Below are 23,525 nucleotides of genomic sequence, written 5' to 3'. Positions count from 1 at the left end.
ACAACTATTCCTGGAAACCTCTGTAGAAAACACCAGACAAACTAAGGCTTTATTTTGGATTGTGGTTTGGAACTACCTAAATGCCTGTCTAGGTTGTGTATATCTGGTGTACAGAACTTTTAATTGATCTAGAAATACAAGTGGGACAGGTACTTGCTTTTCCTACAGATCTTCACGAATTGTAATATTCACTTCAGAAAAAAGTAATTAAGAAATTCTTGAATTCTCATACTTGGTCAAATATTGATGAGTAATCTTGTCCTCTTTTCCTCTTAAAAGCTGTGTAGTATTCAGTTATTGCTGCATAGTGTTCAAATGAGTTAAATGCCAAGGTATGAATATATTCAGAGGAAAATTGATATTTCCTGATAAAGTCTAGTTAGATATCCACACTTAAATTGCATTAATAACAAATGGCCGTTTTCCCATGTCGTCACCAACTGCTACTGTTTCTCTAGAAGCTGGGTTTCTTCTTTAGCAAATAATGGCAAAAGAAAGCCTTGACTAACCAAAACTAGGTCCCTCACGTCTGGTTTGCATTTTCTAAAGAAGGGAAGGTCAGAAGCTTTTCTTATCATCTTGACGTTTAAGGTGGGAAATACTCACTGGTTTTAGTGTTAGGGGAATACATGTTTTTCAGAAGATGGCTAGTAGGATTTGTATAATAGCTGTGGTAGTTACTTCAGATAGAAAAGTATGACGGAAGAATGGATGGTCAGGGCCAGTTTTGTGTTGGTCACTGATGGATGATACTAAGTGTAAGTGTTCAAAGAAAATGGAGCTCTCAAGGTGAAAACTGATTTCTTTCCTGTCCGTATTCTATTTAGGAACTTCAGAAGAAAAAAATTAACTAGCCTGTTTCCTTTTTTTCCAAATCGGTTAATTTGGAAAATGATTTTGAATTGACCCATAGTTTTCTAAGCAGTTTGGCCTTATTAATGTGGTCAGTAAGCCTCTTTGGAGCCTGAATTTTTTTCTTCTGAAAGGTGTCTCCCAAAAAAGACTAGAAGAACCTTCCTGAATGGAGGCAACTGTAGAATTGGAGACTTTGTGTATAAGGGTGATCACCTGAGGGGGAAGCTACTGTAAATTGGTAAGCTCATTAAATTTAATTTGTGACTGCAGTTGAAACAGCTCAGATGTAGTTTTTTTTCCTGTTGGAGAGAAAAAGGGTGGGAAAAAAAAAAAAAAGTTGCCTTGCTCTGATGTCAGATTTACGCTCCAGTAGTGCCACCTCAGTTGTTCATGATTCTGACCTATTGCACTTTCTATATCTGAGTGTATTCATCACGCAACTTCTGACAAGCAGTGAGGGAGGTTATGCTTGCCCCTTCTTGGTAGGGGAATGTGAAGGGCTTTGATACTAATGGGGCAGGAACCCTCTGTCCCTGGGGGATAGGCAGAAGGGGAGGAGAGGCTGACGGTGGTAGAAGTTCAAGTGCCAGGTATCAGTGCAACAAGCGCCATCTTCCCGCAGTGTGGGTGACAGAGTCCAGCATGCTAATTTCACTCTTGATATCTGGAGCACATTTGACTACAAGTCTGGAGTTCTCGAAAGGACTTCTGGAGGGAAGAAACGTCTCCAGCCAGGAGATGGTAGAGTAGAAGTGGATGTAGAAGATTACGCAGGGAGGAGAGGGTCTGTAGGTAGGAGAAAGAGTTCATGCTGGTTACAGTTGCTACATGCCTTTTGTCACAGATGTCAGGTTGCACAGAACAACACAAGGTAGAAAGTAAAGCCCTTGTTGAAAACAGAAGTAATACTGGTGCCTTGCAACTGTGTTTTGGTTTCATATTCAACATCTTTGCTGAAAGGGACAGTGGGATTGAGTGCACCCTCAGTGAGTTTACTGATGACACCAAGCTGAGTGGTGTGGTTGACACACTGGAGGGCAGGGATGCCATCCAGAGGGAGCTGCATGGACTTGAGAGGTGGGCCTGTGCAAAACTCATGAGGTTCAACAAGGCCAAGTGCAAGGTCCTGCACCTGGGCTGGGGTAATCCTGAGCACAAACACAAGCTGGGCAGAGAATGGATTGAGAGCAGCCCTGGGGAGAAGGACCTGGGGGTGGTGGTTGATGCACCTGGGCTTCAAGCAAAGTGCTGCGTGAGCAATTGTATCCTGGGCTGCATCAAAAGCAGCTTGGCCAGCAGGTCCAGGTGGGAGGTGTCCCTGCCCATGGCAGGGGAGGTGGAACTGAATGAGCTTTAAGGTCCCTTCCAATCCAAAGCATTCTGTGATACTAGGTACTGTTGTTCGTGTTAGAAGCACATGAAATTTCCTCATGAGCCCGTCTTTGTTATAAAATCTTACTATACCAATATTGTATTATACCAGTCTCTTCTTAAAAAGTTTGAATTGTAGGCACACAAGGGATCCTTTCAGTCTTAAGCTGAAAGAATTTATTCTCCCCTTGCAAAGAGAAAATGTTCTGCCATTTCTATCTACTTAGCAGTTATTTTATTTTGTTCTAATACATCTTTGGGCTGTTACCCTCCTTAAGCTCCAGTTACTACCAATTCAGCTGCTAGCAAACCAGTGATATGGTTTGGTCTGGCCTTGGGGTTGTTCAAACAGTTCTGAATAACCTAGTCTAAAGGGTGTAACGTGCAACTGCATACTATCTATTCTCTTGTATGTATACAAGGCTGAAAATGGTGCCAGCCAAGTGATAGACTTGTTAGGGTTTGAAGGTATTGCTTTGCTGGCAACAATTATCACAGCTTTTGGAACAGGAGCTATTGTTGCTAAGGCTAGCAGAGCAAAGACAGCAACAGAAGTGACAAAATGCCCATTAAGGGCTATGGAGTGAAAGTTGAACTGTTGATGCAAAGTGTCTGTGTGGTTTTGTTCTTTTTTACTCCTCCCCATCAAAGTACACCGAATTTGGAGTTGGAGATGTCACTAAGAAGTGAGGCTTCCTCTGTAGAGCACAGACGAGCACACATCCTGGAAGAGCTTTCGTCTTTGACAAAAATGCTCTTGCCTGTTTTAAGCCTTGCTCAGGCCCAACAAAATTCATACAGTTTCTGGACATAGCATGGCTCTAAAGTGTTTGGAGATGGTTTTGGCTTTTAAAATCCAAAGCAGCTGTTGGAGGGATCTTCAGGTCTGGTCACACCATGATTCCAGGAAAGCTGTGAAGAGTCTCACCATATTCAGGAGAATTTTGGGGTATTTATCTAAAGAATAGAATTGTAATACACAGAAGCTCTTGTACAAAGAAACTTGCATGCTCAGAGGTCTTTGTTGGTTCCTCTTGATGCCTAGGTTTGGAATGTGGAAAGGACTGAAAGGCTGTTCTGCTCCTAATTCTTAAAGAATGTAAGGTCACAGGAGTCTTTGCAGTTGTTCCTCATTGTTTCTTTTCTGTCCTAAAATGTCTCCAGGCTCTCAAAACAAAGCTTTTATCTATCTTTATGTGATTTATGCATAAGACTTTTTCATCAGTAGTTTGGACTTGGGATGTAATCAAAAATGCCGTTTAGAAGAAAAATGGGAGAGCATTACTACATTACTGGAGCTGCACTGCTTCAGTTATGGGACTGCCACTGTAATGGACTTGTGTGTAAGCCTCTGCCTTCTGATACAGTGCAACTAAATTAGGTTAGGGTCAGGGAAGACTCTGAATGGCAATGTTGTTCCTGACTTTACATTTTGGTCGTGACAACCTCCTCTTTAAGTACATGGCAAAGTGGAGTTAGATCTGCTTACTTTTGTTTTTAATAGATCACAGTTCTTGGTAAGTTCACAGGAAAGAAGAGTCAGAGAAACATGAATTCCAGGGAAAAAAGGGAATTTCTTTGATATACCCTTTTTCGCTTCAGTTTGAACTCATACAAATGATCGGGAATAAATGAAAAGATTTAATTAAACTTTGTATTTGTGCAGGTCCTCAAGTTTTTTCCCAAAGTTTCCTATGCCATGGGAACAGAATTTTATTTTTTAAATTTAAAAATTGACCGGAATAGGCAGCTAAAGGCTTGCCTTCAAATTGGGCTGTCTTGCGAGAGGTTGGTTAGTTGTACGAAACAGAAAATGTAAGACGTCATACCCTGGTGATGTTGAATCACTCAACAAAACTTGCCTGCCAGTTGTGTTGCATTACTCACATTTTGTGGGAGAAAATAACAGTATCCAAGAGGAGTGTGTGTTCGAAGCAAGCGGGTGGAATGGTAAGCTTTCTTCGGCATGAGGAGTTACCAGTGTTTATGTTTAATTTAAAAACCATCTCATGAAGTGATGGGTTAGGAAAAGTGCGTGTGGGAGGGAATGAAATATGATTGGCAGTTTTTGAGAATTACTTTCAGAAGTTCTGTCTTCACAGTAGATTTAACTGTTTTCTCTGGGGAGTTGCAATCAAATGTTTTAATAACCATGGAGAAGGACAACCTTTAAAAACAAACAAAAACCTTGCAACTTTGTCTAACCTTAGTTTTGAGCTTTAGCTCAACCTTCTGTAGATCGGTCTTACTTTCCATGGAATGCATCATGATAAACAAATGTTTTTCAGGTATAATGAAAAACAGCTTTTCCATCCTGGAGCTACAGAAATGAGCTATTTTATTAGTAAGCCTCGCTTCTTCCTCTAGAAGGAAGTGTAAGAAGTGTTAGCCAAAAGAGCTTCTGCTTAAGCTGGGCAAGACACTTGCATCTTCAGCTCTGCAAAATACTGCTTCTAGAATTCCAGGGCACTTTAATACTTGAGGAGGATGTCTGTTATCAAGATCTCATTCTTCATTGTTTGACTCAGTTAATTGCAGTTTCACTTCTAGTGCAGAAGAAGCAGTGTTCTTCTGATAGGAAGAGGAGGGGAGAAGAGTTGGGTAGGTGACAAAGGAAGTCATTTTGTCAAGAATGCTAATCCTGTCTATCCTTAGGGTCTCAAGTTAACGTAATTCTTAAACGCTTGTGGTGGGTATATTTGCCTACCGTAAATTAATCACTCTCTTATTAATTTTGGAAAATAAATGCTTATTCATTTGACTTTGAGATTGTGTAGAGTCCATCATTCCACTTAAATACTCTTCTGAGTACCAATCAAATATCAAACCTGAAGTTGAAATGCAAGTTGGTGTGCAATATTCGACTTCTTTCTCCTACTTAGTAAATGAAGTATCAACCAACGGAGAGCATCAGTGCAATATCAAACTCTGATACTGCCTTCGTGCTTTTGTTCTGTGTTCTGCACTTAGTTTTATTCGGATTTCACGAGCAGGGGTGGTGGTAGGGGATGAAAACAACAAAAAAAAAAAAGCCCTTTGTTAGAAGGAAGCCTTGTCTGTAAGATACAAATATGAATACAAGTTTTGGAAAACAGAAATTAGGAAGATTAAGATTAAAAATGACTTTGGGACTTGAGTCATTTGGATGGCCTGTGGTGACTTAAGTTAGGGTTGCCCAGTTTCCTTAGTTTTTTTGTGAGACTGCATTTCGTTTCTCCATCCAGCTCCTAAAATAAGGAGGTACTGTTTTTTTTCCCAGCAGGAGGTTTGATGGTGTGGAGGCAAGCTACTGGTTGTACTCTTTTAAGAGACCATGGTACTACCAATGTCATTTCCCTGTATAGCTGAAAACAGACATCAAGCTTCTAGTACGCATGTGGCAAATATTAAGGACAAAAAAAACCCTGAAGACTTTTTAACCAGATCGAAAGGAAGATGTGAAACTGTTTATAACATACCAACAAAGTTGCAGTGTTAAACTGTACTATTTTTATAGCAGAGTTTTAACTAACTCTAAGCCGTTGCTTCCAGATTCTTAAGTAGATTTAGCATTGTATTTTCTTTAGTTATCAGTGATAAATAAGGGAAACAAACTTACTTGTATGTAGCTATGGCTTCCAGACGCTGCTTTTAAGTAAACTAATTTCTTCTTGTATTAGTACATGAGCCCCAAAACTGCTTTGCTTCAGTATAATAGAAGTAAATGTTTACGATGCCTTACGGTTTTAGAAGCATGCGAGCTTTGATGTTTGTAATGTGGCTGAGAAGTCTTAAACTTTCAATAGGTTATGCTAGGGGTTTATTTTATTTGGGAGGGGGGGGGGTGAGAATTGGAGACAAATCTAGCAAGAGCTTCATGAAACTTGATGCTTTCTATGGAGAAAGTTCAGTACCACTTCACTGAGCTGTCTGTTGTATGTGTATGTCAAGGTGTTAATATTAAGATGTATGCATCTTAAACTGCAATTAAACTTAAAAACCACAGCATCCAATGCTTAGGTGATAATGCTCGGTAGTATACTAGGAGGCTGTTCCTGTTTGCCATGGTTTCCAGTAGTGTGGTTACTGGAGGGTAGGGGGAAGATCACTGGAATGTTTCATTGACCTAAGTATTTTTGGGGGGTTGCAATAAATACAGTTCATTAGTTCTCTGAAAAGCTACTTCTTAGCCTTATGTTTTGAGTATGTAGTGTTTTTCCTACCTTAACGAGGTCACATACGTGCAATTATTTCTTGACTTTTGCTTTACTACTTAGTCCTTCACAGCTTTCAAGGAAAGCCTTTCTGTGGAAAGCTTCGTTTGAGATCTTTAAATAAATGCAAGTTGGCTAGAAATAAAAAGAATTGTTTGGAACATTCATAGTACTTTATATATTTGTGATTGAAGATAATAGTAAGTTCTGACATAAAGGCTGTGTGTTTTCCTTTAAATAAAAAAAGATCCTGCAAATTCAATTGAACTACTTTAACCTTCAGAATAATGCCTAGGAATTTTAGTTCTCAGTGCTGTGAAATTGCAGTTTCCTACTTCAGATTTTTTCAGGAGGAATTGCATTGAGTATATTTCTATATATTTTTGATATGATCCACAAAATAGCAAACGTGATGCAGATAGTACCTTGTGCCAATATATATTTGAATTAGGGTTAATTGTGGTGAGCCATCAAATATATTATTTAAAGAATATCTCGAGCTTTAGTAAACATGCGTAGTGTTTCTTGTCTTGGTTTTCCATTTCTTTTTCTAGCTTTGGTTACAAAGCCTCAGTGAAGTTCTTGAATGTCAGTGCAACGGTCTCTTTTTGGCAGTGCAAGTTAGCCTGTGTGGTTAGTGTGTGCATGTATGCATGAATTGTTGCCGCGTTTTCCCAGGCAACATCATGCAGGATATTATACCCATGCTAACCAGCACAATGTTCGTATCATTTGTCTTGTAACATCAGGTCTGGTTGGGTGGGAAAAAAAAGGTGAAGAAAGCCTTTAAATCTAATGGCATGAAGAGATGAAGGAAACTCAACCACAGGACGAATACATAACAATTCTAGTTTCTAAATGGACAAAAAAGTATGTTTCATCCTAACAGTTGCAGCAGTTAATTTTAAGAAAAATATTTATTAGCACCTGACTGGCAATTGCAAATTGCAGTTGTCTGAATTAATAAATAAAATGCAGTAGAAAGGTCCTGGACAGTTATCTTTTTTTTTTTTGATCACTTTTAATACTTTTCAAGTGAAGATGAAGACTGGAAACAGGAATAAAATGTTCCTAAGATTTAAACCAGCAAGTTCAAATCTTCCATTTGGGTTGGGAAAAGTTCTCTACTAAGCTATAGAAATTTCCAAAATGATCAGGAGCTAGTCTTAACACTTTCATAGGTTTCGTGTAGGTTTTGACTCATTTTTGGCTTTCTTCTATCTGATAGATGACTGCAGGTGCTCAATTAGTATGTAATTCTCCAAATTAAGAATTGGCATAGAGCAAAGTTTTCAGTAAATGGGGTATAATCCTCTTTTCCTGAATATGGTAGTAATACAGATAATTAGGAACACGACTTCACGTACACATATCAATCTGCTTTCAGAAGATAACTGAAGTAGTTGTTTGAACCTAGTGTCTTTCTGATAGAGCCCTAAGAATTGGGGAAAAAAAGAAAAGGGGAGGAGGGGGAAGCCCAGACTCTAACTTCAAGTATAATTTTTCTCAGCAGATTTTTACGCAGTAATAAACATTATAGGTGCTAGAGATTCATTTTAGAATTTCATTTTTACAACTGAACAGGTGATATGGATCTATAGCTACAATCCCCAGGTAGGTACCTATCAAGAATGAGGCCAAGACAGTCTTGCTGCAACAACCTCTTGAGTCTCTTTTGTAAGACATTGCCTAGTACAATGACTGCCCTTGTGCTACACGCACTGGCTGTGGTATTTAGATACATGCTTTTTGAAGTTTACCTTCCTTTTGTATATGTTTATTTTTCAGGGGGTAGTATCAGCAAAAGAAGATACTAGATAAAAATGAATTAAACTCATTGGGAAGAGCAATTCAAATTCCAGCTAGTGCTTTAGGTCTTGTCTCAGTCGCAGTTATGAAGGGTATTGCTGTTATGAAGGGTATTTCTCTTTTGAAGAAAGCAACTGTTCCTATGCTTCCTATGCCAGGTAGGCAGTTTCAAGCATGTTACTGTGGTGTGTGGCAGGGAATAGAGGCTAAATCAGGGTATCTTTTAGTCAGCCTTTTGCCATCAGCTTTGCCACTTGTATTTTGATGAGGTCAGACTACAGTGTGCTGGTAGTTGCTTCTTGACAGAACTGAAGATGTAAGCCCTGTTTATCTTTTAAGATGCTCACAGGCGTCTTAATTTCCCTTCCTATAGAAATAGGAATCTCATTTCCCTTCCTATAGAAATAATTTTTCCTGTAGAAATTTATTCTGAAATTTATTCTGAGGGTGGTATAGGAAATGCAAGCTACAGTATCTTCTACCTGGCTTTGCCGTTCTTGTTGGTGTCTTTGGCATTTTGGCAATTAAAGTCATATTTTTGACATGCTCACGATATTGAATGGTGTCTGGAACCAGAGTTAGTCAGATTGTGGGATCTTCGGAAGATTGTTTTCAGCTGTTAACATTTATGGAGAAACAGCGTGTGAGAATTGGAAACTATTCCACTCAGCTCTTTTTCTAAACTTTCTTCCTCTTGTCTTGTGACAGCCATGAACTTTTCTTTCGGTTTTCAGAAGAACGTACCTATTTGTGGATGGGTTTGGTTTGAATCTTGATGTTGATCTCCTGGTCTTCTCTTATTTCCGTACAGTAATATGTGCAAATGATGTATAGTCATCTTTTGGTGATAAAGTCGTCTTTTCAACCTGCATTCTCATTTAAGATTCACTTAAAAGCCAAACTTTATAAACTGGACTGAGAATGATCTTTTTGGGTGTAACTGGAGTAGGAGGTTTTTCAATGAGGTAAGATTAGCTTTATAAGAGTTTGGGTTTGTCCTGTTATAGTTTGATAGGTAGAGAGAAAAAATCATTTAAAAAGGATCAGTTCACATGCTTCTGTACGTTAAATCCAAATTGGAAGGAAGCTCTAGATGTTTGAATGCAATATGGCCTTAAAAGATGATCCACACTGATTGAGAAAAGAGAAAATCTGTTGATTTTATTTGCTACAAGTCCTACAGTGTGGTATCTTGATTGTTTTATATGGCATTATCAAATGAAATGTAGCATTGCTTGTCTCTTCTGTAAATTATTTTAAGCCTAGAGCTCTGCATCATGAACTACTTGCACTTTTTCAGCTGCAAAGGATTGTCTTATTCTCTCACTTCTGCAGTTTTAGGTCCTTCTTATTTCTCATGCTGAGCAAACAATTAAAAAAAAAAAAAGTGAATCAAAATGAAAGTAATAGGTCAGGGTTTTTTTGGTTGCTTTTAAGGGTTAGCTGTTTGGGATGTGTCTCTGCATTTATACAGAATGCATGCATGCACGTTTCCTGCTGTTAGGCTTCTCCTAAAGCTGAGTGGCTTTTTTGCTCTTCTAAACCAAACTGTGTACCTGTAATTCAGAATCTAGTGAACTTGAAATGGGGAAATTAATTTCCATGCCAGTACATTTTGTTTGAACACCACAAAAGATTTAACTGGTTTCTTAATTTCCTCTTAAGCCTATGGATTCTGAGGCAAGGTCAACATGTTCAATGATAAAATGGCTGTGGCTGGTAACAAGCATCTGTTTCCAAAATGACCGGCTGTGTACATGTATATATTCTTGTATAGTTCTTCAGAAATTGCCTTTGTGATCCAGCAGGGAGTTCTGGCAAGTGACATGTGGGAAGCGTGATGGAAAGTGTAATTCTGAATTGTTGACGTGATGCTACTCCTTGTTAACTGTGTTCTGGGATATCACTTGTTGATACTTTCTAGTGTTTAGAATTTGGGAACCTGCTTTGCCAGGTGTTTTACAAGAGTGCACAGAGTTTATATGGATTGGAAATGGCAGACATTACTGGACATGGCTTTTGAACCGCTTTCACACGGTAGTTACCTACAATGCGCCCTTTCACGTAGATTGCCAAGAAAATAGTATGCTTTTTGTTGTCTTTTCTGGATTGGGTGCTGGAAAAACGCTTTCATAAGACGCTTTCTTTTCTAGGAAAGTAATTATTTAGTAGTTTGACATGAGTCAAACGTAGCCTTTCATTAGCTTGTATTTTGTTTTTGCCTTCGTCACTTTTGCTCTGCGCGTAATGAGAAAGTAAATGACAGCTACTCAAAGCAGTCTGGGATGGAGGAACAGAAAATGTAACAGAAATGTTCGTGTGCTCTGATTTATTTCATGACAGGCTTATATGGTGCGACAGAAGTATCGCTTGCCCTCATCTCCTGTAGAGATTAACATAATCAGCCCAAGCTCAGCCGTGCTCCCTTGTAAGGACAGGCAGGAGAGACTTTGACAGGATTCCATGGTAGTGGCAGTGCTCCAGGCAGCCCTGGCGCTCTTTCCGCTTGGGCTAAGATTTGTTTTCTACCCTTTTCTAAATCTAAAAGGAAATCATGCCTTTGGAGGATACGTATCAATCTACTGCATCTTCTTGGGGGGGAAAGTGATTTTCCCAAGGTTTGAAGTGCTCTCTGTGGGGAGAACAGTACTGGGGAGGAGTTGATGTACTCTACTCTTTAATATCAGTGCAGCTGGAGAAACATGTTGGAATAACTTTTTTCCATCTGTTTCTTAGCGTTTTTGTCCCTACAATAGCAGTAGTTAAACTTGGGGTAAATACCCAGCATAGTACCACTTGGATACCACTGTTTTACAATGTTTTGCTGTCTGTCGCATGGTTGAGCAGCTCTATTGGAAATGTCTTTCGTGCTTGAGTGACTGTACTGGAAATTTTGGGTCATGCCTTCTTGGTATATGACGCCATTGGCTTTAGCTTTCTTAAGCATGAGTCCCAAGGCTTGAAAAAAATATATAAAAACTTACTTGTACAATAAGTACAAACAGCAAACTTGCAAGCCTAATATATCATCTCAGGGACTTAGTTTCTAATTTAGAGGAAAGTGTTGGGTACTACCAGTGAATTCTTAATAGTTCCTCTCTTCTGGTAGTCTTGAAAAACTGTACTTGAAAATCTCAAGTAAACTGACTTGTAATCTCGCTATGTTACATGTAATAAAACTCCTACTGATTATCATGTGGGGAAACTCAAAATTGCCAAAGCTTTGGTGGACAACTTTGGTTCTGTTCCGTAATTGCAGTACTTGAATACGGAACCAGGTTTTCATGTAGCTTTTTACTTCTGGAGTTGCACTTTTTTCTTATTTGCAATCCATAGCACTCAGGATTTTAGTCATTATTGTGCTATAGTGTCAGACAGGGTAAAAAGCTTTTAGAAGAAATTGGTCTTAAATACTGGTGAGATCCTACTTAAAAATTGCTGGGATTTTGGGGTTTGCTAGTGAATGCAGAGAACTCTACACTTGAAAGCTGTTACTGTTAGTGACTTGAAAATACATTTAAACATCCAGTGCATTTCAAAGTTGTTACTAGAGGCACCGTCTGTCCGTGATGCCACTTTTTCTTCATGTGGGTTTTAAAAAAGAAAGCCTTTGTTTTTAATTGCTTAATGGTAATGGGTAAGACGTATGTCCGTTTTATAAATTTAATGTATTGGATTCTTGAATCAAGAAACAATTTGTTATCAGAAGTGCTTTGTTCAGTATTAGTGGTTCAAATCCCTGAAAAAATGTGAAAAACTTGCTGTTTTGTTGCTGTTAGTAACAAAATCGTGTCAATTTTGAAGAATCTTAGTACTTGGCAGTAGAAGTAACTTGTTGCTATCTAAAATAATTCTCATGGAATTTTTATTACCTTTTTTGAAAAAAAAAATAAAATCATTCTTGTGGCTATATTCATCATGGAAAAATAGTGAATAGAGATCGTTGTTCTTCTGTACGCATAAATCTTTCATTTTCCTGAAACTGAAGTTTTTCTTTCAATTGATATGCGAAAAAGAAGCCTATGGGCTTTGCAAGTGTTTGCATTATAGAAGTGCATAATGATGCACGAATTCTTAAGTAGTGCTAAATTCTTGTTTAGTTGCATATTTCAAATATCTGTTTGACGTGTGATTGCTTGTGGTGGAATGTTTACTGCAGAAATGGAGCTAGAGCTCTGACGGGAGATTGCACAATTGGAGAAGCTTCTCCAAGTTGATATTCTTCTGGAGTTGTGTTCAGCTTTCCATGTGTGGTTTTTGTTGTTTTTTTTTGTTTTTTTTTTTTTTTCAGACTGTGGGTTGCTTGTGACAACAAAGGAAGCTGTATAGTTTTACAAATTACTACTTCAGCTTCTGCAAAATGTTTTTAGTATAATTCTTTCACTACCTTAATTTTTGCAGTTCAGTCATGGCTACATTTCACCTCTAATTGAAAGAGTGTTTTGACTTACTCTGGAGTTTTAGGGAAGAATCTCCCTTTTGGTTGGAGGGTAGTAGACATTTTGTCTAGTGTTTTCAGATTTCTCAAAAAATTATATCTTTCTTGGTAAGTTATTTCTCTAATTCGTTGCCCTCTGCTTTAAAAAGAAAAGTACTCAGTGAAAATTGTCTAGCCCCTATCTCTAGTGGCTGTTCTTTTTTGTTGGATTATTGTGGTCTAGTATTTTTAGTAATAGAGATTTTTTTCTTAGTTACAGTGTGTTAGAGTATTTTCTAAAGCGTACTTGTTGAACAAATTTAATCTCCAGAGATTGAATTGTCAAGGCTAAAGATGGAACTTGCCTTTTTATCATTTTATACATCTTTTTAGTTGATACAGTTTTATTTGCAGCAAGTATAATCCTGGTCAGATGACAACATGGCTGGTGAGGGATTGTTGTGTTGTAGGAAAACTAGTTACCTTTTCATTGAGTTATCATACTGCAAACTTTACTAATAATGATTTTTTTTTAATAGCAGAAAGAACATTTTACAGCCAAGGGCATAATGGGGCAGCTAGAGGCAGCAATTTAAATTGTTGATGGGAGGACTTACTCTACTTTTACCATAATGTGTTGAGATGAAATATGTGAAGGTGGTTTTGCATATTAAATACCTTTTACATTTGTTACATTTCTGCTTATGGACATGTTGATACTCTGACAGTCATCTGGACAACATGGTGGGAAAATACCAAGAATCCATCTAGCCTTCCAGGTAGTTATACAGCTGTTATTTTCTATGTGTAAGGTAACTTACTGATGGCAGAAGAGACAACACTTGGTGTAGAAGCTTTGTAGTTCACAAAAGAGCACATTGAAGCATATTGCAGAGCACATCAACCCATGCAAGTGAACCTTTTTTTTTAATAAGGAAAATAAACTACAAATGTCAAGAGATGTCTCATTGCAAAATGAAATAACGTAACTTGACTTAATAGCAGTCAGATTTTACTTCTGTTGCTCCTTTCCCTGAACTGCTTCCAAACATCTATTGTACCTATTTCTGCATAAATTTTACTGAAATTTATTGATGATTTTTGGCGTATATATTCATTTTCACTAAAGACGTTGCTTTCTGATCTTAGAGCTGTTCTTAAAGATGTAATCTTAAGTGGAATTAAATATAATGCTCAATTCAAATTGTAAAATACCAATGTACTAAATTTAAGCTTGGTTTTAAAGACTATTAACCACAGTACAGTTTCCCAGTGCAGTGAAATGAGTGTTGTAATAGCGTTATAGGTTTTAGCTGGAGGGGGCAATGTCCTTATGTCTGAAATGTATCTCGAGATAATATGAATGTTCCATAATTACAGGCATCAAATAGTGGTCAGAATTGGTGTGACTGAGAACAGAACTATGGATCCAAGATCTGCGTCTAGTCAATGGACGAGAGGCTTTGACTGGAGAAACTGCCACTTGCTTTCAGTTAAAACAGCTAGTCCCCTAAATGCTACGTGCCTTTGAAAGAGCATTACAGCTATGCTGACCTCTCTGTAGACTTGTACCTATGGTTTTTTTCAGTAATAATAAAGGTGTTAATGAGACTGAGATGTCTATGGGCTCTGATGTTAGCAAGTGTGTATTTTAATCTATTATTTATATAATGTAATATTCTCTATATATCTACATGTACATAATATATAATTATATTTATTGTATACTATATTCTATATTTATCTAATATATTTTTCATACATTTCTGAGTGTACAGACTCATGTAGTAGGTGTATACTATGGAAACTTGTCAGCAAAAATACTGGAATAGGTGACGTTTGAGTAAGTACATGGACTCGTATATAACTACACAGAGTTGTGATATGGATGAAGCTTGCAACTGCATGTGGAAAAACTTTAAAAGGCTGAAATGAAAATAACCCTTACTGCTTTCAATACCTTTGACTTGAGGTTTCAAGATCGTATTACTGAGATTAAGTCTTTACTGAGATTTTAAGTCTTAGCTCTTCACTGAGTTTAATTTTTTCTTCATGTGTAGGCTGTCTTTAACTTCAGTTTGTGAAAGCTCTCTGTGAGTATTGCAAGACATGAAGAAGTAACGAGCTCTGCGGTAATGTAGCTGGCAGCAGCAGAGTGCGATGTATCAAGTGCCTTGTACTCAGGCTCCTGTCAGTTTGTATACTTTGCCTACTCTAACAATGTAATGAAAATTCTTCAGTGAAGTGTTTTAATTCTGTGTACATTCACTTGTCTGCTTTTAAGATGAAGCACTATATTACAGTTTTGTGTTCTCCGGGCAGCAAAATAAATGAACGTGGTTAACTTACAACTATACAGTCTTTTGCGTACTTGACTAGGGATAGAGAAATGTAGTCCTGCCGGCCTGAAAGTTGGTTCAAACTGTTCTTGCCTGAAATTAGTGGGTTGTATGGCTCTATTCAGAACTTGTTCTCAGGTAGACGTATACTTGCTCACTTAAAAAAAAAAAAAAAAAAAAAAAAAAAAAGAGAGAGAGAAAAGTAAAAAAAAAAAAAAAAAAAAGCGCGGGTGGGAGAGGGAATAATGCGGGACATGAGAAGGAAGTTGTGTGTTTTTTCTTATCAGTGAAGTAGGGTGTTTCCCAAAACAGTATCAAATAGAGCCCAAAGGTTTTCTGATGAGAGCTGAAGAAACATCAAGCAAGATGAGCTAAGCTTTGTAATGAGGTCTGCCTACTTATCCCTTGCATTAGTGGTAGGGAGTTAAGAGTGTTTTTAAGATGATTAATTCCAGAAACTACCTTCATGCAAACCAAAAGCATAGCTGTAGCCTTGAGAAAGAAGGAAGGAAATTTTGGTGTTGGAGAAATGGAATCATTAGGTTGGAAGGGACCTCTTGATTGTATCATGGACATACTAGAATGAGTCTAGAGGAGGGCCACCAGGACGATCAGAGGGATGGAGCACCTCTCCTATGAAGAAGGGATGAGAGAGCTGGGGATGTTCAGCCTGAAGAAGAGAGAGCTCCAGGGAGGCCTTATAGCGGCCTTCCAGTACCGAAAGGGGACCTACAGGAAAGCTGGGGAGGGACTCTTTGTCAGGGAGTGTAGTGATAGGACATGGAGTAATGGCTTAACACTAAAAGAGGGCAGATTAGATTGGTCATTAGGAAGAAATTCGTTACTCAGAGGGGGGCGAGGCACTGGCACAGGCTGCCCAGAGAGGCTGTGGATGCCCCATCCTTGGAGGTGTTCAAGACCAGGCTGGATGGGGCCTTGGCCAACCTGGTCTGGTGGGAGGTGTCCCTGCCTATGGCAGGGGGGCTGGAAGTGGGTGATCTCTGAGGTCTCTTCCAACCCAAACCATTTAGTGATCACCTAGTTCAATGCCTCCTCTCAAGCAGGTTCAGCTAGAGCAGACTGCCCAGGATCATGTTCAGATAGATTGGGAATATTTCTGTGGAGGGGAGAGACTACATCCTCTCTGAGCATTCTGTTCCAGCATTTGACCACTCACATCTTTTTATTTTTAGAGTTTTATTGTACTCAGAGGGAATCTTGTTTTTTAATTTGTCTGTTGCCTCTTGACCTGTTGGTAGAAAACACTGAGAAGAGTATGTCCTCTTCTTCATTCCCTCCTGTTTTATACGCGTGGACAAGATCTGTGAGCCTTCTCTTCTCAGGCTCCCTCAGCCTCTTGTAACAGTCCCTTAATCATTTTTATGGCCTTTTGCTGGATTTGCTCTCTTATACCAGTATCCCAGTGCTGGGCCCAGCACTCCAGGTGTGGCCTCACCAGTTTGAGCAGAGGAGAAGGATCACCTCTCTTGTCTTGCTGGCATTGCCCTGCGTAATGCAGTCCAGGGTGCTGCTGGCTGCCTTTGCTGTGAGGGCACATTGTTGGCTCGTGACCACTTTGTCCCCTGTCCCCTGAGGTCCTTGTTGGCAGACCTGCTTTGCAGCTGGTCAGCACCCAGCGTGTGCTGGTGCCAGGGGTTCTTCCTCCCCAGCTGCAGGACTTGCCATTTACATTTGTTGAAGTCCACGAGATTCTTCTTTGCCAAATTTTCCAGCCTTTCCAGGTCCCTCAGACAATTCAAAGATCTGATCATTCAATTCAAAGAAACTTCCAATTTTTTTTTGATGCAGTTGAGGTACTAATTCTCATGCGAGTTGGAAAGTAGGATATAAGAACTTCTTATACTACTTAAATAGGCTATTTCTGTTGATAATTTGCCACAGAGATCATGCATGCGTGATGGGGCATTGCAACGAGTTGTGATGAACACATGAAAATAAAGTTCAGTCAGGTTTGTTGATTTAAAGTAGGGGAGGAAGCTTTAGTACTATAGAAATAAACAGGAAAATAGTCACAATACAGGGAACTAAAACAGGGATGGTTAGAGTTGTAGCTCTTAAGACTTACTGTGCTCTCGCCAAAAAAGGAAAAGTAGCAAAGACTCGAAGCTTGGAAAACTGCCAGGCAGTCCAAGGAATGCAACTTTTGTATGCTGATAACACCAATTGAGTGTTTCTTGGTTCTTTGAATGATAGATAAATAGTAAAATAAACAGTTGTTTCCCTAGCAGAGTTTCAGATGGATTTGGTACATTTTTCTTTATCATATGCTTCCGCTAGATGATGATACGTCATAATGAAATGTGTATTAAATAAGGATAAAAAAAAAACAAAGTAGAGCCTGTAACTGTATCCTGATAATGTAGGTCATATATGTTTGACTTTATATCACTTACAGATTATGAGATAATAAATTTTGCCACATTGGAGTTGCTTGATAGAGTATAATTTGAAACATCCTAACACTACATTTCACTATAAAATTGCATTAATGTTAATTTCTTACATCTGAATAAAACTGGTATTACATATATTGTAATGAGTTTTGCGATTAGGAATGTACTTACAGAGTGAGGCGGTCCAGTGCAGTCATGGTAGGACTGACAACTTGATGCATTAAAACTCTGGGGATAGGTGCAGACGAAAATGTGGGAAAAACGCCAATTGACGTGGAACTGCTTAAGTAATTGAAGAAAACCCACAAATTTTAAAGGAATCTCATGAAAAGCGGTTAGCATAACAGTCTGTGGAATTTATTGCTAATAAATTGTGTAATTATGTTACTGATAACTTCCATGTTATTGCATTCTATATGTATAGAAAAACAGTAGGGAAAATTAAGGAAAAGGCTACAGCAGAAATCTTTCTGGTCATCTCTTCATGAAGAAGCTTACACGAGCTCCCATAGTGGAGTCCTTCCTTACATTGCTCTAGAAAAGGGTTTTATACAAATTCTTACAAAATAGTAAGATTGTTGAGACTGGTTGATATTTATCCATCTTTTTTTTTACCTGATGGTGTCTCATTAAGGTATGTGGTGTGTTTGTGTGTGTATAACCTTACTGTTTATCTACGTTACTGCTTAAAGCTGTTCTTAAAACACGAGGATAGATGGTAAATGTATAGCATTATTTTCCTTCTTTCCCCGAAGGAAAAAAAAACTGTGGAGAATGCTGGAGCCCCCAGCCCAGTAGCAGAACAAGCCAGCCCACGTGTGCTATGATGGGCACTATCTAACTCATAGTGTGGAAAGAAGCCATGCTTTGCAAACCTAGTATAGTTCCTTGAAGTATGAGGAAAACAAAGCTTTTGATGAGGCTCTTCATTTGAGCTTTTTTATCAAAACACAGTTGCGTTTAGCTAGGGCTGTTTTGTGGGTTGATGGATGAAGTAAGAGTTGGTGCTCAGTTTACCCAAATCAGCGATCAGTAATGGAGTCTAATAGGCCTGTGCTGCCGCTCAGAAATAAGTGACCTAAAGTGGTGAATGTCGAGATGAGAAAATCAGTGATCAAAGAAAAAAATAATATTTGTTGGTGCCTGGGTGATTAAAAGTAGTAGATGATACTCAGTACAGGAGAGAAACCAATATTTGTGTGGATGTGTTGTTGAGTGTTGAACTAGCTCTGATTTATAGTACCTAGTTTTGTGAAAGAGTCAATTTAGTGTACCGGGATCATCAGAATTACCCAAATAGTTCAGATAATAACTTAAAACTTAATGAAGAACAGGACAGGAAACGCTGTGCTGCAGTATATGGTGTGATCACAGCTGAAATACTATTTGCAGTTTTCCCCCAGTTCAAAAAGTATAAAGTAGAAATTAATGACAAAGCATGGCATTGGGCGAAGGTGAGAATTGGAATGTCTCTTACACAAGCATAATTAGAAAAGAGAAGGCCCAGGGGAAAATGATGGAAGTGTGTAAAATGGTGTCATGAAGCATCTAGACAAAGTTGTTATTACTCTTGTGACTGAAGCATGGCAAGCTCAGACTGAGGTATGCTTTCACGTAACCTGTTGATACGTAGTTATGTAAATGCAAGACACTTAAGCAGGTACAGAAAGTGATTAGAAAAAATGGCTGAAAAAAATTCTCATGGGAGTTGATAAGTAGAGCACTGCAATTTCATGTTCACAAATACATCAGAAGTATTGCCATATGCGGGACTTTTTCATGTACTTTTTCCTAGGCATACTAATCCTTATCTTTGGAGACAGTATACAAGTCCATGCTGACCTTTGATTTCACTCGGCGTGTCTGTTCTTTTGAAACTTGTAAGTGTGGTGTAGTGATGAACAAAACCAATGAGGATATGTGGAAATGTTGGTTTGGTATGGAAGATCTCTCTGCACATTGTATAGGCTTTCTAGTATGCTTTTTTTTTTTTTTTATTTCAGGATAAAATGAGGTATTTTAAATTATGAAGCTATTGATAGTTTCCTTAAACAAATGTGATGTAGAAAAGATTGTATATTAGGCCATGAAACTGAGCGAATGATGTTAGGAAGGAAGCTTTTTCCACTTTTTTAATCACCTCCGAAATACTATTACCAGAGTGGATGGAAGTAGAAATCATGTGTTTGCTTTTTTAAGCTAATGTATTCTAGTCTAACTATTAACATAAAAAGAAAACGTCCGTCTGTAAACCTCAAAGCTAAACAGGAAAATTGCTCTGTAATGACTGAATAAAGTAGGGCTTAGAGTAAGCTGAAAATACCTCTAAGCTACAATACGTGTTTCTAAGAAACGCTGGATGTTCCGTATTTCAAGAAGATACATACTAAAACCAGATTTTTTCCATTTACATGTTTTCAATGTCATAAAAATATTTAATTATTTAAATAAAGCATGTTAAATTATTGGATGTATGGCTACCAATTATGATGTCTTACTATACTGTCCTGTAAGCTCTTTTTTCTTTAAGAGGGAGGAGGATATGGCTACTGTAGGTCTTGAAGGAAAGCTAGCCCTTCCTGTCTGTATCAGGAAAGAAGTCAGATGGTATGCTGAAAGACTGAACGAGATGGAAACAACAAAGATGAGAGATGGGTTCTCTTTGCAGCCATCAACAGTAATGGTTGTGCCTCCTTTCAGGCAGTCTTTTTTTTTTTTCTTCTAGCTGTTATCGCTAAAACTCTGCGGTGTCTTGTGATCTGTGACCTGTACCACTTCCAGTGGGCATTGCCATGGCACTGTGCTCCTCCCTGTTCATTCACAAGTGATACCACTTAAAAATAGTTGCGCTTCTGCATTTCACTTTGTACTGGGACAGCTTGTCAAGTTCACAAGTTCTTCTCCTGTAGCTAAAGCAAGTGAAACAGACTACTTCATGTCTTGTCTTGTTATACTAGGTATCCTAAATACATGATTTCTGTTACTCATGAGGTCTTACTATTTTCTACTTAGATTAAAGAAAATATCCCAACTCTTTAAATTCCCTTAAGCTTAGTATTTTATTTGCAGTCCACCATTAGAATAATACCATTCTATTTTTTTCTTCAGAAAACAGGTGAATTCCTTCAGTTCAAGTTTGGGAGTGAAGTTTGAGAGTTAAGGATTTCCAAGTCTAAATATTGTAGCTCTCCCTCCACCTCCACCTCCTTTATTTTTTAAGAAAGATTTGAACCAGGACAGTTTCTTCTCTGGATATTGTAGCAAAGGGGAGCTTGCTGTTGAAGAGACTGTTTTGAGTAAGAAATTCCTGGCCTGCAGCTTCCTGAGATGGTGTTTGTGTGATTTTTGAAGTGTGATTTGAAATGCATGTGAGATCATTAAATATGTGGAATTTGTATTTCAAAGTTTAAGTGTTTTACTTGAAAAAGTTCACATCTAAGATCCAAAGGGGAATATTTTCATGGTTATTTCTAAACTAAACAGTAATGAAAAGTTGCTTTTGCCTGTTACAAGTGAATTTGCATACATCTTTATTGTAGAGCTTTTTTAAAAGACACACCAACAGCGACAAGCCTGACAGTGAAACTGTGACACTGTCTGCACTTACTGATTTTTTTTTTCTGGGTAGACTTAACATTTAAAAAAGTTATGATAAAAATTAATATAGATGTTAAAAATGTGTAAATATTCCCATTAGCCCTAGCTTGTTGCATTCAGTTTTTAAAATTTTCCCTTTCCCAAAGGAGAAAAAAAAAATTAGACGTTGGCTTTTGGAACAAAAGTTTTGTGTCAGCTGTGGCCCCCAGGCAAATGGATCGAGGCCCCAGATCTGAAGGTTTACAGGCAAAATGGCCCCCGACTTGGGCAGTGCATCCCCATCACTTGTTTGTGCTTCAAAATGGCAGGAGGTGACCCAGCGGCCTTGTGGATGTCCCGTGCCCCGTGCTCCTCACAGCGTGGGGCTCAGTGCAGAGCTACCGGTGGCCTTTGTCCTGCTGCTGTGGTTCCTCCGTTGAAGTTACCAAAGAAGGGAGATTCTTTAGTGGATTTTCTGGATGTTTACTGTGTATCTTTGGAAAAGGCATCTTTTAGTAGGTTAAAAGTATTTCTCGCCAAGTTGCGTTTACCCGGCATAGCTTTATTTCCACATCTGTCTTGAGTCCAAGTTGTTGTTGGCCTCTTACTCATGTTTATATTACGGACGCATTAAGTAGTTAGTCCATTATGTTTTTTCCGTTGTCGTTTGCTTTCCTTTTTTGTCATCGGTGTAAGTTCAAAATGATGATCCTTTAATACACTCAGGATGCAGAAGCGGACTTGAAGTGCTGTGAAAATATAGTGATACTTTCCTTTATCATTTTCCTTGTAACGTTTCTAAGAGTTCAAGCTAAGCCACTGTATGGAAAGCTGACTTAACAGAGGAATGTTTTAATGAAATTAACAAATAGAATAACATCCAGCCGCTAAAGCAGTTCTGATTATCGTTGTACTCTTAATTCCTTACCCTTGGTTTTGAATTCTAGCATGATTTTACTTCAGTCGTAGTCTCTCAAAGGAAGTAGTAGTTAGGACTGATGGATCAGCTTTCAATCCCATGTTACATGATTTTATAAAAGTGGATTTTATAAAACGGTCAAACCTAGATCTACTCAGATCTGACCTGATCAGATCAAAGATGTCTGGTCTAATACCTCACTCCCAACGGGTCAGTAATAGATAGCATGGACACGTAGGTGGCAGTGGGACAAGTAAATAGCGGTACTTCCCTGGCATACTTTGTTAGCATCCAGCGGTTTGTGTTTCATGACCTTCCCCTCTGTTTTTGCTGTTGTGACTTACACACCACCTTGTTGACAAAGAAAATTCCCTAATGCTATTTATATGTAACTTTCTCGAATACTTGATTGTTTCTCGTTAGATACTGTACCTGTGGTTTTCAACCAACACTTCATTTAGTTCTTCTCTGAGAAGATAAAATCTGCTGAAGAGTCTTGTATGCCTGTTGTAAAATTAATACCATAAATTTTAAGTCAGGAAATTTATGGCACTTAACAAGACCTTTTGTTTTTTTGGTCATAGGGATGTATTCAGTGAAAGATCTGTGAATTTACATGTGTATGCAGCACTAAGTTTTTGGTTTATAACTCTGTTATCTTAATTGCTGTTATTAAAAAGGAGGGAGGGAGTCGACTCTTGGAATTATCATCATCATCATCCTTTTTTGCCAGTGGCCTCCTAATGTTCAGGTGCCTCTTGTGTGATACGTTGAGACTTCTTAACACTGAACTTCATTAGAACTGCTATCTGTAGTTTTCGTATTTGGAAAAAATACTACTTTACATGTAAATGTGGGGCTTGTAAGGTTAATTATAATTCATAGAAGTATATTTGTTTTGAGAGGGATGAAGATTAAGTTTTGAAGAGCTCAGTGGAAGAGGAGTGACAGCTGTTTCATCTGTCCTTTAGAGATATGTAACTCCTAATTGAATCTTTAAATATGAATAATTTCATTTGTTTGGAAAATTGATGGGGACAACCATTTTTATCTTCTCATTGACTGGCAGAAACTTTCTTTCTTTCTAATTATTTTTAATTATTAATTGTTTTTCCAAACACTTAACTTTGCCTTCTTCCTCCCCTCCTCCAGGATGGATTAGATGCTTTGGTATATGACTTGGATTTTCCCGCCTTAAGAAAAAATAAGAACATTGATAACTTCTTAAACAGGTGTAAGTATTTAATGTTTTGGTTACTAACTAACAGACTATAAATACCAACTAAAATAAAAGAGGTTCTAGCTTTTTGAAAGGCTTTTAGAGGATTTGGGTGCATTAAGTTTTTGGATGTGAATTGTTTTAGGAGTCATATTTATTTCCCAGTCAGTACTCACACAGTTACTTACAGAAATCTGCTCCCCAGCAACTGAGTGTCCAAGTTAATATAAATGGTGTTGCTTTCAGTGGCACAGAACCTTTGAAGAAAAAGGCTTCTATCTTTGTTCTTGGCAACCTCCTGGATTCCCATAACTTGCTTTGTAATTGCATGTACTAATATATTATAAGTAGTTAACAGTAAAATGCCGTAACATATCTGCAGTGTCAAGAAGTCATTTTGAAATGTTCACTGA

At 38.2% G+C, this 23,525-nt stretch overlaps 1 protein-coding gene across 5 annotated transcripts in view; it reads left to right on the top strand.

The window, feature by feature from the left end:
• Nucleotides 1-23,525, top strand: part of ROCK1 (Rho associated coiled-coil containing protein kinase 1) — an 89,970-nt gene that overhangs the window by 7,573 nt on the left and 58,872 nt on the right. For all 5 annotated transcript variants that reach the window (XM_035564018.2, XM_035564016.2, XM_050709048.1 and 2 more), the window contains one exon: nucleotides 23,046-23,127. In XM_035564018.2, coding sequence (XP_035419911.1) covers nucleotides 23,046-23,127 — 82 coding nt within the window. The remainder of the gene's footprint in view (nucleotides 1-23,045; nucleotides 23,128-23,525) is intronic.

This window comes from Cygnus atratus, chromosome 2, assembly GCF_013377495.2.
Source record: "Cygnus atratus isolate AKBS03 ecotype Queensland, Australia chromosome 2, CAtr_DNAZoo_HiC_assembly, whole genome shotgun sequence".
Taxonomy (NCBI): domain Eukaryota; kingdom Metazoa; phylum Chordata; class Aves; order Anseriformes; family Anatidae; genus Cygnus; species Cygnus atratus.
Note: the sequence above shows the minus strand (reverse complement) of the source record. Positions and strands in the feature narration are given on the sequence as shown.